The sequence below is a fragment of the Urocitellus parryii genome, chromosome 14 (assembly GCF_045843805.1).
Source record: "Urocitellus parryii isolate mUroPar1 chromosome 14, mUroPar1.hap1, whole genome shotgun sequence".
Taxonomy (NCBI): Eukaryota; Metazoa; Chordata; class Mammalia; order Rodentia; family Sciuridae; genus Urocitellus; species Urocitellus parryii.
In genome coordinates, this window is record NC_135544.1 from 16,261,878 (window position 1) to 16,275,438 (window position 13,561).

The 13,561-nt window shown below is 44.9% G+C and overlaps 1 protein-coding gene across 3 annotated transcripts in view; it reads left to right on the top strand.

Moving 5' to 3' along the window:
• The first annotated feature begins 7,328 nt into the window (after positions 1-7,328).
• Hgsnat (heparan-alpha-glucosaminide N-acetyltransferase) overlaps positions 7,329-13,561 on the top strand; it is a 46,353-nt gene continuing 40,120 nt past the window's right edge. For 2 of the 3 annotated variants that reach the window (XM_026380282.2, XM_026380283.2), the window contains exon 1: positions 7,329-7,638. In XM_026380282.2, coding sequence (XP_026236067.1) covers positions 7,389-7,638 — 250 coding nt within the window. In that variant the 5' untranslated portion in view covers positions 7,329-7,388. The other variant, XM_026380284.2, reaches the window with a different exon arrangement.

Here is a 13,561-nt window from a genome sequence, read left to right on the forward strand (position 1 = left end):
AGAAGTAGGTCACTGGGGGCATGTCCTTGGAGATTATATTTTGGCATTTGGTCCTCCTTTCTCTCTGCTTCACAGCAGCCATGAATTTAAAAGCATCCTGCAAAACACCCTTCTTCCATGATGTTCAGCCTCACCTCATGACCAGAGCAATGGAGCTGGCTTCCCATAGACTGAGACCTCTGAAACATGAGGTGTTCTGCATCACCTTGGGCCACAGCACAGCAGCCAGCCCAACACAGACTGAGATCTCTGAGAAATGTGGTCCTAGGCAACAGCAAGAATATTGATCCCATCAATATGGTTCACTAATAAAGATGTGTGTGTGTGTGTGTGTGTGTGTGTGTATATATAATAAAAGGAACTTCATCCTATTCAAAATGTACATATTTTGCCTGAAGCTAAAATCAAAGAGTCAGGCACCATTACTGGTTCCTGATTTCTGCTGGACTGTTCCACAGATTATTCTAATGCTTTTCTAAAATTGTAGCATGCTGGAAATTATTTAGGAAACATGAGTAGAGCTGTTCTGGGGTAATTGGTGGCAGTTTTGATTGGGTAATTGATAAATCTAGATGACCTCCTCATGTCAAGGAGAATCCATACAGGTATCATTTGGAGTCATGTGGTATGAATGTCAAATAACCAATAGGAAAGCAGCCCCAATTAACACTCTGAAGAGATGAGAATCATTTGGTGGGAAAAAAAGCATCACAGAGTCCCGAGGAGCTCTACACGCAGACTAGCAGTGGACATTGAGCCTTGCTCCCTTTCCTGGGGGCCTTCCTCTGACCAACAGGGCTTGTCCCCAAGCCCTTTCTCTGTCATGCATTCCAGCCAGAAGTCACAATAGGTGAGCTCAATATTGCTCCTTTGGTCTCCAGAGGAACAGGTGTCCAGCTGAGCTCCTTTGGTTTGGTCACTAGTGTCAAATTGGACCTCACCAACTGATCTGAATGGTCGAACTTCAGAGCAAGTGTGGTTGCAGGCTGTGACAACTGGCCCTTTTGGTATATCAGGCACACCTGACTGGTAATGCTTCCATTCCGTGGCAGGATCACCGAGCTGCTCCAGCAGCTTCCATTAAACCTGCCTCCAGGTACTTCTGCCAGGATCTCCATCCTCCCAGGCCTGGATCAGCTGCCTCACAGGCCTTCTCCTGCAGGTGCTGCCCTCCTCTAAGGGGATCCTGCCCCTGGTCTCCTGAAGCCTCCCTGATAAATCCAGTGCTGTCCTACACCATCTAGCAGATGTTCGGACCATCCAGAACAGTAAGGGTCCCTCCTCCTCACTGCAGACCAGTATTCCTGCCTTCAGCAGTTGAGCAAGTCCATTGGGCTGTAAAGATCATGACACCCACTCACCACCCTATTCCTCTTTCAGAGGACACAGAGCTAACAATTGAAGAGCAGCCTGAAGAATTAGTGGTCTACGGGGAGGAGGAAGAGTTTCCCAAAGGAACAGAAAGACAGGAGGACGTGGAAACAGGTGCCCTGAGAATAGAGGAAGAAACATCAGAAAAGCTTCTGAAGACCCTGGTAGACCTCAGTTCTCTGGAACTCAGTCCTGTACCTGGGGAAAGAAACACCTTTAATGAGAAGACCCACGGGTTTCCTAAGATCTTCCCTGTGGGACACCTGTCATCTGCAGCTCCCACAGACCTGCTGCAGGAGGGCTGCCCATGGCTCAGGCTGATGCAGAGGCAGCAGTGCTGCCAGAGCCAGACCCCAGCTGCTCCTCACTTCCAGACAAGTGGGCCAAAGATAGGCTGGAGAAACACCATCTGCCCAGCTCTCCAGGCTCCCAGAGCTCAAGCAAAGGGGTGAGTGGACAAAACCATTTCTGGAGTTCATCAAAGAGCTGTCCTCCAGCCAGATCTGCTAACTGGTGGTCTCAAAAGAGAAAGAAGCCAATGTCTATGGCCCTGACACTGTGGCTCCCTGTCATCACCAAGGTCTTCTGCCACCTGTTAAGAGGCCTCTCCTGTGTCTGCAGGAAGACATACGCACCCTGTTGATGGAGATTCCAGGTGCAAAGAAGTTGGAGGATGATATGGAGGCCTTGGAAGTGAGAAAAGAAGCTCTGGAGGCCTCCACCACCAGTTTGCCAGTCCATTCTTGTGCCCATCAGAGTCCCATAGTGAGGCTACTAACATGCAGACTGCATGCACAGACCCCTCCCACATCCCAGCTATCCAGTCAGCAATTACTGGCAATTCCAGCCTGCTGGACACCTAAATCTCTCTGTTTATCCACCTTCCCCTCACTAAGTAACAAGTAGTGGGGAATCCCTTGTTCTCTTCCTCTGTTTCATCCCACTAACTCTGATTCTCCCTTGAGGCCCAGTCCCAATATAGGAGTTACTCCTACTTTGTTTCATGCCCCTCCTCATCTGAGAAGAGCTGTAGCACCTCCCATCTTTCACTTTCCCACACCTCATATCCTGTTCTCTTTCTCCTCCAACCCTACAGCCCTGCAGAATGAAATCCCCAACCCCCATGTGCCTTCACTCTTATTCCTCATCCATCTGTTCCACCTCCTAATGACCCACTTCCTCCTCCTCCTGGTCCTCCTCCATTTCCTCCTCCTCCTCCTTTTACTTCTCCACTTGCTTCTCACCACTAGCTTCTCATCTTCCTCCTCTTCCTGCTCCTCCTCCTCTTCATTCCTTTCCAAGTCCCTTCCACCTGCACCCCCAATAGCCTTGGCCAGAACTTAACTGCTACAAGAGTCTCTCCCACCCACACAGTCAAGTCCTCTGCTCACCTGACTCACCCTCCACTGTGCTGTCTGAGGACATGGCCATGGACACTACTCCCTCTTCTATGACACTAATATTTCCAACTGCACCTGCCTCCAATGACAGCTCCTGCCCATGCCCCAGGTCCATGGCCCTAGGCAGCACAGGCAGCCCACTGGCTCCCCAACACCTCAGGTCTCCCACCCCAACCCCCATTTGAACCAATCCTTTGTCCCACTAACCACACCTCAGCCCTCATCTGGGAGCCCTCCTGGGTTCCATGGAGAACCTGCCTTGGCAATGCTGCCCTGCTTATAGTGATCCCAGTTAGGAACCATGCACTGCCTCCCACCTGGCACAGTGTCTCTGCCATCACCTCCTAGCCTGCAGCACCAGAGGAATCTGTAGATACCACCCCTTCTTCCTAGGCTGCCCTATCACTGTCCCCTCCTGCCTCCTAGAAAAATTTTGGAACCTAATATGGGCTGCTTCCTGGTTCTGGGAACCACCATCAGAGTGGCAGCATTGCCTCAACTCCAGTCTCCACCAGCTGGGATACACAGCAGCAGGTGCAGGGAATAAGTATAAGTCTCCAGATCCCCAGCAGTTCTAGAGCCACCTCTCAGTCCTCATGTAGAGCCCTGGTGGGCAGTGGTAGCATAACACATTCATTTAGGGTAACCCACCCAGGAAGCTCAGCCCAGGCTGTGGGCTTAAACTCAGTACCCTTCTAACAGTGAGTGGCAGCAATGGGATGCCTAGTCTTTTGGGTATGATATCACCCCAGACGCCCTTGTGTACATCACTCAACAGCTGGCCAGGCTTTCCTATGGTGTAGTGTAGGGGTTTAGAGTGTCCAGGACAGGCTGGGACTTGCTCATACGTGGGCTGGATATGGGACATCATATCCAGACTGCTTAATTTGCCAGCTCCCCTCTCAGGCCTGTGGTGTTCTTGAAACCTGCACTGCTGGGACTGGTTTTGAAGTGCCCATTCCAGACGAAGAGTGCTGCCTGCGTTAAACACCGTGGATCTAAAACACTCTCTGTGGAGCATAGAGGAGATCTACATGTATGCCTGACCTGACGCCACCACAAAACCCACACTCTGGTTTGATGGTAACCTGTTTGATCGGAGCTGGGCAATTTCCTGGCCTTCAATCTGGCTAGGATATAGGAATAAGCTTCTTATTCCCTCATATGTTTGCCTCCATGGCCTTCCTCTTGTCCCCAAAATGTATATAAAATCTTATTATTTCTAGTTTTTCTTTCTCTGTTTGTACATCTACCTTGCTTTCTGATTAGATGTCAGAGAAAGATATTCATATGATCATAGTAATGTGTTGAGCCTGACTAAATGCAAATTTGGAATAACAACATGTTTTTTATGTGCAGAAGATTGATCCAAAGGTGCTCTTCCACTGAGCTTTACAGAGGCTTTTTATTTTTCATTTTGAGACAGAGTCTCACTACATTGGGGAGGCTGCCTGGAACTCAACAACTTCCTGCCTCAGTCCCTAAATTACTGGGATTACAAGAATGCACCACCACACCTGGATTGACTAATAATTTTTAAGTCCCTTTCCCTTATTCTTAAATTTGGACCTTTGGGTGCTTTTTAATTAAGCCACATCCCCGGCCCTTTTATTTTGAAACAGGGTCACCCTAAGTTGCTTGGAGTCTCACTAAATTGCCAAGGCTAGTCTCAAACTTGCCATCCTCTTGCCTCAGACTCCCAAGTTCCTGGGATTACAGGCATGCACCACAATGACCAGCAAACAGAGCCTATTTGTATGCTTTTTATTTTTATTTTTTTTTTGCATTATTGCACTGACTAGGACCTCCTGTACAGTGTTGAATAGAGGTGTTAAAGGCAAATATCCTTGCCTTACTTGTGATTCTAGAAGGAAAACATTCAATCTTTCATGTTCTAAGTTTTTTGTAGATGGTCTTTATCATACCAAGGAAGTCTTCTTCTGTTTCTGCTTTGCTGAGGGTTGAATAGGTGCTGCATTTTGCTCAGTGTTCTTTTCTGCATCTGTTGGTCATATGAGGCCATATGACTTGTTTTGGCCAATGAAATGTGGATGGAGTTTACATCCATTTCTTCTGAGCAGGAGCTTTAATAATCAGTGTAAGATTTGCTATATTGTCTTCCCACTGCTGCAGTAATGGTGGAAGCTCCTGCTGCAATGGAGCATTGGAGTGAGCTCGTGTGAGTGCCAGCAAGAAACAAACTTGATAGGAAGAGGATAGGAAGGGCAGCGGAATACAACAGACACTAGTATGGCAGTATGTATAAACATGGCTATGTAATCAATGTGATCCTGCAATCTGTACATGTGGGAATAATAAGAATTCATACCCCATTTGAAACAAATGTATGATATATGATATGTCAAGATCAATGTAATGTTTTGAGCAACTAATAAATTTCTGATTTTTTTTAAAGAGAGAGTGAGAGAGGAGAGAGAGAGAGAGAGAGAGAGAGAGAGAGAGAGAGAGAATTTTTAATATTTATTTTTTTTAGTTCTCGGCGGGCACAACATCTTTGTTGGTATGTGGTGCTGAGGATCGAACCCGGGCCGCACGCATGCCAGGCAAGCGTGCTACCGCTTGAGCCACATCCCCAGCCCTTCTGATTTTTTTCTTTAAAAAAGAAAGAAACTTGGTTGGGATCAGTCCAAGAGTTTGGAACTATTCATTAATGTATTATCTTTTAATGGAGAAGATTTGCCCTTAGGACAAACTACTTGTCTTCATTGAGTTTACATTCTTACATAAGGGAAACAGATGTATACCATCATATCAGAAATTAGTGCAATGAAAAAAATAAAGCAGATGAAGTAGGATGTGGGATGGAGGATGTTTTGGTTTTAGGTGAAGTTATTGGGGAGGTCTCCTTAAATAAGGCAACGATGGAGCTGAGAGGGAGGGAGCCATTAAATATCAGAGTGGAGAAAGGTGTTCTAGGTAGAGGGAATAGCTCACACAGAGCCCTAAGACAGGCACTCCAGATTCTCTAAGGTATAGAGGGTGGTGATCAAGTTGAAAGAGTTGTCCTCTGATAGAGTATATCCACCCAGTGACCCTGTGGGTTCAAACCAGGGTTGGGCCAGAGAGGGTCACTGCTGAGCAGATCAGCAGTGGTTGGTAGACTGGTTAGCAATGGCTTTGCTAGAATGCTCAGACATCAGTATTCCTCCACTGCCGGGATTTTCAACACTTCATTCAGGTCTCATCTCTATCTTTGCCTTGTGTAAGACCTTCCCCAATAACTTTACCTAAAACTAAAAGTAGGGCAGAGAGTAACTAGACCTCTCCCTGACATTCTGGCATAGGGGCTTCACTTGAGAAAAATAATTTGAATTTGAGACTGAGAGAGTTCATGATCATTGGTTTCTTGAAAGTCATTCTCCACCTTAAAGGTCATCAACAGCTTTCTACTGTCCCTAGGGAAAAGTCTATACTGTCTACTTAACCTCCTGACATTCCCTTCATAAAACTCTTCCAGTCGCACTGGATTTCTTTCAGCTCCTTTGCTAAGCTGCGTTCTCTCTGAGCTCTTGCAAAGGCTATTCCTTCTGCTGGAAATGCACTTCTTCACTCCTCCTGGGTAACAATCCTCAGGACAAAGGTAAATGCCTCCTGGAATATTTCCAGGTGGCTAGTTTAGATGTTGTCAAATGCTACCTTAGCATTGTCCTTCTTCTAATATGACACTGTTTTAAAAAATCAAATAATTTAGGTATGCAAAGAAATATATTTTTAAAAAGTCCACACTGTGCACACATATACCTATTTATCCCCCAATTTAAGTAATAAAACGCTGCCAATTGAAGCCCACTCTGAAGTAGGCCTACCATTCTGCTCTCTTCCTACCCCGAAATTTTAACTTGAATTTCGTGTGTATCTTTCCATGTTTGTCAATGCAGTTCTATTCCACTTACCATATTGTTTTGCCTCAATTTATGTTACTACAAAGTCATTCTGCAATCTGCATTCTCCCCCTCACCCCTATTTTTGAGATTCACCCTCATTTCTACTGCTACAAGTATTGCACACGTCCTCTTACACAGTGATAGTTTCTCTGCGTACATAGCCAGTGGATCTGAGGAATACTCATTCCTAGAGGCCTTGAACTTCTTCAGAGATTGACAACAGGACTTTCAAAGTGGTAGTAAGACTTGGTGGTTTTTAAGTTGTGTCTCTTTCTCTATATCTATATCTATATCTAAACGCCTGGGTGTATGCGGGTGTGTGTGTGTGGTGGGGGATAAGACCCTTTAGTCTTGCTTACCTAAGGGTCGTATTGTATCCCTGTTCGGTGGACAGAGGCCTCTAACACCCACTTGTATGTTGAAGGTCATGTTGCAGGAATTTAGCAGAATGTTGCCCAGGGAAATGATTAAGGATTGGGGAGCAAGGACTCCTGGCCTGCAGGAGTCTTTGTTTCTCCGAAGACACAAACACTGCCGCAAAGTGTAGGAAACCTTAGCTCTTACTTAATAAGCTTCACCTAGGGCAGGGCCTAGAGAGGTCGGGCCTACTGCGGCCCGGCCCCGCCCCTAGGTCTCCCCGGCTTCCCGCACTTCCCTCCGTCTTCGCCGCGGTGACTCAGACCGCTGCAGTGACGGCATCCGAGTGGAGGCGATGACGGGCGCGCGGCCGCCCACCGCCGAGAAGCGCAGGGCGGAGGAGCGCGGCGGCGCCGGAGCTGCGTTCCAGGAGGCGGCGCCGGGGAGGAAGCTGCGGCTGGAGAGCGCTGCGGGCGACATGCGCGGGGCGCCGGGCGCCGGCTGGGCGCTTGCTGCGCTGCTGCTGGCGGCGTCGATGCTGAGCGCCGCGCTGCTGGCCCCTGGCGGCTCCCCAGAGCAGGGCGCCGAAGCCGAGCCGCAGCGAGGTGAGTGCGCCGCGGCCCTGCTTCCCTCCACGGCCGGCCTGTGGGCGCGATGAGCTGTGCTGCGCACAAGTGTCCCCCCCACGGTGGCATCTCCCAACTCGGGACGCTGAACCAGTCCTCCAGAGCCAGTTTTTGTTGGACTTCGATGTTTGAGCTTTTCCCGGGACGGGAGTCGGTGTTAGGCACATTTGTCTACAGCTGCAGGCACCGTGCGGCCAGGGCAGGTGGTGGTTAGTGCAGTGGGGGAACCGCACCCCAGCATCCAGACAGCACCCACCCTAAGGCGACAAGGCCCGACAGAGGCGCGGCCCGCGCTTGCCTTGCCTTCACCGAGAGCGGTGCTGCGGGGTAGCCTGGCGCCCTTGGCCGCCCACTCTCCAGGAGGCTAGGGGCATCCTGGCACATCTTTGGGCGACTTTGGGCCTTTGATCGGGAAACCTGTCACTTCACAAATGCAAAGCTAAGTAAGAGACAGTAGCGGAGGAAAGGATGGAACCGAAAGCCATGCCTCATCTGGTCTACTGTTTGGAGAGAATTATACAAAAACGCAGTCCCCCCCCCCCCGCCCCCATCCCTTTGGAAAGAGGACAGGGCGGTCGAAATTGTAAAACCCATTAGTGTCCCGCGGGGTAGGAAAGCCAGGCGCTGAAACGCGGGCCTGGAAAGGTCGCTGGAGCTGCGGGACGCTGAGCACGTGACCCCTAGTCACGAGAGGGACGTTTTCCCGGGTTCGCTTTCCCGAGTGAAAGTTCAACACCCCGTAACTGGAAGGCGGCGGTGGAGGGGCGTTGCCTGAAGTCTAATGTCCGGTGAACTTTCCGGTGAGCCTCCCTTAGGCGACTTTTACTCCTTAAAGCAGTGGAGCAGCAGCTGAGGCTGTGATTTGCTGGCGCGTTTTGCAGGGAATCCACAGTTAGCTTCGACCCATGGGAGGGGCTTTGCAGCGGGCAGGGATTGGTATTTTTGGCCTGGGAGAGGCAATAGATTCACCTAGTGGTTCCCTAATCTGCCTGCTCCCGGAACTAACTCATGGAGAAAATAGTGAAAAATAAGAATTCCAGTGCTTCTAAACACTTGGCTGAGGATCCCCAGAACTCTAGTTTATTTCACAAGCCTCCCGCCAGAGGATGATTTGATCTGCATCCAGGGATCTGTCAAGTCCACAAACTCCCTTAAGTCAGTGTTTAGGGCCAGGGGCCCAGGTAGTCCTATCACTGGGAGGGTGAGTCACTTGCCTCTCTTCTCCCTCCTTCCATCCCCTTTTCCGTATCAGAACACAGGAGTTTGGGTGTCTTGTGTATGTGGAGTTAAGATTGCCCCCTTTCCCCAATCAGAATCTTGTAGGAGGAAGACATAATGAATTTCTAAAAAACATCTCAGCTGAGGACATTTTATATACTGACTCCCTCCGCCCGACCTCAGTCTTATTTTCCTGTACGCCCGCCCCTCCTTTTATAATTGAAAGGACTCCAAGCTATTATGTACTCTGCCCATTCACAATTTGTCAGGGACAGATCCCATCCAACGCTGTTCCTCTATATTTTAGCAACAGTTAGTAACAATAATTATTTTAGGGAAAAAGTGATTTTTTTTTCTTTTATGGTACTGGGGATTGTACACCCAGGACAAATGCTTGACCATTGAGCTACAGCCCGTGGCCTTCATGCTCATATTCTTAGGTGTTCCATTCCCATAATGTTCCTGTGAAGAAGATGACCAGGCTTTTTGTGCCAATTAAAGCCCATATTTAGGCTGGACAACATTATTCCAAGAAATGACCTGGGGACTTAATATTACTTTAAAAAATAAGGAAAAAATATATTTTAAAACATGCTCAGCAAAGGATTGGTGGTGTATCTACACGAAAGAGCACTTACCTAGCATGTGGGAGGCCTTGGGTTTGAGGAATTTCAGAAGGAGGGGTAATGGTGAGAGGAAACTTCATTTAAAAATATGCTCACTGTTTTAGCTTTTTCATCACTGTGACCAAAAGACTTGATGAGAATAGTATTGAGGAGGAAAAGTTTATTTTGGCTCACGGTTTCAGAGGTTCAGTTCCTGGTCTGCTGACTCCATGGTTCTGGGCCCAAGGTGAAGCAGAATATCGTGAAGGAAGTGGATGGCAGAAGGTGACTCTGGACACGGAACAGAAAGCAGAGAGAGAACTCCACTCACCAAGGACAAAATATAAACCCCAAAGCATATGCCCAGTGACCTACTACCATACAGACTGGCTGTGGCTCTCAGCACTGCTACACCTTACCTGCCTTCAGTTATTGTCCAGTTAATCCATATTAGTGGATTAATCCACTGATTGTGTTTCAGCTCTCATAAAGTAATCATCTTGCCTCTGAAAATTCTTGCATTGTCTCACACATGAACTTTCGGGGGACACCTTATGTCTGAATCATAACGCTCAGCAAAGCAGAGAGCTACAACCAAAAATTAAATATTTGGAAATAAAATAAAGATCTGATTTACAATAGCACATTTATCCCTGCATTATTAAAAGATGTCTTTATTTGGCTTATTTTCCAACCAAGGCAACATAGGAAGTGTGTGTGTCTGTGATACAAACTCACAGACACACACACTTCCTATGTTTTTTTTTTTGCTTTTAAATACAGTCAACCAGGCATGGTGGCACAGACTTGTAATCTCAGTCACTTGGGAGGCTGAGGCAGAATTGCAAGATCTAGGACAGCCTTGAGTAATTTAGCAAGACCCCGTAGCTCAATGGTAGAGAGCCCCTAGGTTCAATCTCCAGTATGAATGACAAATAAACACTGCAAAAACAGACTACAAAAAACCCATTCGAATAATGCAAAAAAGTACAAAGAAATATGTCAAAAATCTCTGGCCTCATAGTCTCTGTCTGTGACCTTCAACCTCAGCTGCACATAAGAATCACTTTAGGGCTGGGGCTATTGCTCAATGGTAGAGTACTCTCCTAGCATGTGCGAGGCACTGGGTTCAATCCTCAGCACCACTAAATAAATAAATAAAAATAAATAAATAAATAAATAAATAAAAATAAATAACTAAATAAAATAAAGGTATTGTGTCTATCTACAACTCAAAAATATACGTAAAAGAAAAAAAATCACTTTAGAAGGGTTGTTTTTGTTTCTGATTGTGCAAAGATTCTGACTTAACTGGTCTGGAGTAGGGCCAGCAGATTGGAATTTTGTTGTTTTTTCTTGGAGCTTTCCTGGTAATTCTGATGTTCAGTTGGGACTGAGCCCCTCTGCATATTCCCAAATGACATAATTAGTAATGATGACAATTAAGAGCTTTCAGAGTCTAAAATTCATATGAAAAATGAATTCATAGAAAACAAGATTCATAGAAATTTGAGTAAAAACAAGTCATTCCACTATGAAGGTGGACTATGATGGTGTTTAGAAAAATTACAGAGGAAAAGGTGAACATGAAGTTAATTCTAAATTTGAAAAGGAAAATCATCAAAACTGAATAAGACAAATGAAAAAATGTCTTAAGACAATTATGACAAAGATGAAAAAGGATTTAAGATTGTTGTTATGTAAAGAAATTCTGCAAATACTTAAGGAGACCTGGGGGCAAAGTGGTTAAATAAATAATCCAATAACTCACATGAAAATATTGACATATTAACATCTTTTAAAAAATATTTATTTTTTTAGTTGTAGTTTATTTTACTTATTTTTATGTGGTGTTGAGGATCAAACCCAGGACCTTGCACGGGTTGGGTGAGTGCTCTACCACTGAGCCACAATCCCAGCCCTGATGTTAAACATTTGGAATACATACTTAAATTTGGTTGTCATTAATCAAAGTGCTATTTCCTATTCATCAGTCTGAAATGTGAGGTTAAAAAAAATTAAAGGCTAATCATCACCAGCTGCTAAGGAATGGTGTGCTTCCTCTTAGGAGGCTGCTAGGTACCTGGTTAGATTGACTCATTGAAATCCTGGCTGCTAGTAGGTGGTGACCTCAGCAAATTGGTTGATCTGTCTAGGCCTCAGATTCCTCATCCCAAAATGGAGACCTGTTGGGCCTCTTAGTGTGTCCCTATAGTCCTTGCTATTCAGGAACAGACTAAGAACTATTTCAGTGGACTATTAGGGCCTGGCATACATTAAAAGCATAGTTATTGTGTTGCCTGGGAGTTTATAATTATTGCAGTTGTCATTGTAAATCACTAAAATTGAGAGGAATTTCAAAATATATATCATAAGCTATTCAAAAAGGGCTGTTTTTAAAATTTGTTTTTAGATATACATGACAGTAGGGTATATTTTGTACATGGGGTACAACCCATTACAATTTTGATCCCATTCTTGTGGGTGAATATGATGAGGAGTTATACTAGTTGTATATTCGTGGGCATAGAAAAGTTATGTCCGATTCATTCTATTGTCTTCCCTGTTCTTATCTCCCCTCCCCTCCCCTCCCTTTGTTCTCATTTATCTAATTTAATGAATTTCTATACTTACCCTCCCCCCTCTCTTGTTATGGGTTAGCATCCACTTATCAAGAGAACATTTGACCTTTGGTTTTTTGAAATTGGCTTATTTCACTTAGCATGACCAGTTGTATTCATTTACTGGCAAATGCGATGATTTCATTCTTTATAGCTGAGTAATATTCCACTATTTATGTATAACACATTTTCTTTATTCATTCATTGGTTGAGAGGCACCTAGGTTGGTTCCAAAGCTTGGCTATTGTGAATTGTGCTGCTATAAACAATGATGTGGCTGTGTCACTGTAGTATGCTGATTTTAAGTCCTTTGGGTATAAGCCAAGGAGTAGGATAGCTGGGTCAAATACATTTTCTAAGGAATCTCCATACTGCTTTCCAGAGTGGTTGATCCAGTTTGCAGTGAGGTGAAATCTCAAGGTAGGTTTTTTTTTTTGGTGCTGGAGATCAAACCCAGGACCTTGTACATGCAAGGCAAGCACTTGGGGATATACCAACTGAGCTATCTCCCCTGCCCTCTTGCAGTGTGTTTTAATTTATATTTCTCTAATTGCTAGAGATGTTGAAAAATTTTTCCTTTATTTTTTGACCATGTATATTTGTTCTGTGAAGTGTCTGTTTAGTTGTTTTGCTCATTTGTTGACTGGGTTATTTGGTTATTTGTTTTTTTTTTCTTGGTGTTAAATTTTTTGAGTTCTTTGTATATCTTGGATATTAATATCAAAGGCTACTTTTGATTAAAAATTTAAAACATAAAAAAGACTAGGGATATAGTTGTAAAGTGCCCTGAGTTCAATTCCCAATAATGAGAAAACACAAAACAAAAAAATCAAACACGTATCCTAAGAACATATTAATTTCAGATGTATCTAGCATCATTTCTTACACTATAAAGAAATAGGGAACAGGTATTAGAAATTAAGTTAAATGAAAAAAGAAGAAACAACCTATAAAAAAATTTTAACCAGATGTTCCCAAACCTAAAGAAGCTCCAACTGTAACTTGGATCATTCTACTGATCATTTATTGAGCACTTGTTTCATGCACTGTGCCAAACATTACATGTATCATCATGTTTAGCTTCTCCAACAATCCTACGAATGAGGACTCTTATGATCCCTAATTTATTGATGAGGAACTGAGGCAGGGTAGGATTCAGGTTCAAGTTGATCTAACTTGGAGTTGTACACATTTAACGTACTGTGTTGTACCCCTGACCCAAACACTGTGTGTATCAAAAGTTTTCCAGAAGGATACTGAAGATCAAAAAAAAAAAAAAAATGGTGGATATGGGCTGGGACTAGGGCTGTGGCTCACAGTAGATTGTTTGCCTCGCACATGCGCGGCCCTGGGTTCGATCCTCAGTACCACATAAAAATAAATAAATAAAGGTATTGTGTTCAACTACAACTAAAAAATAAATATTAAAAAAAGATGGGTAGTCCTTTATTTATTTAG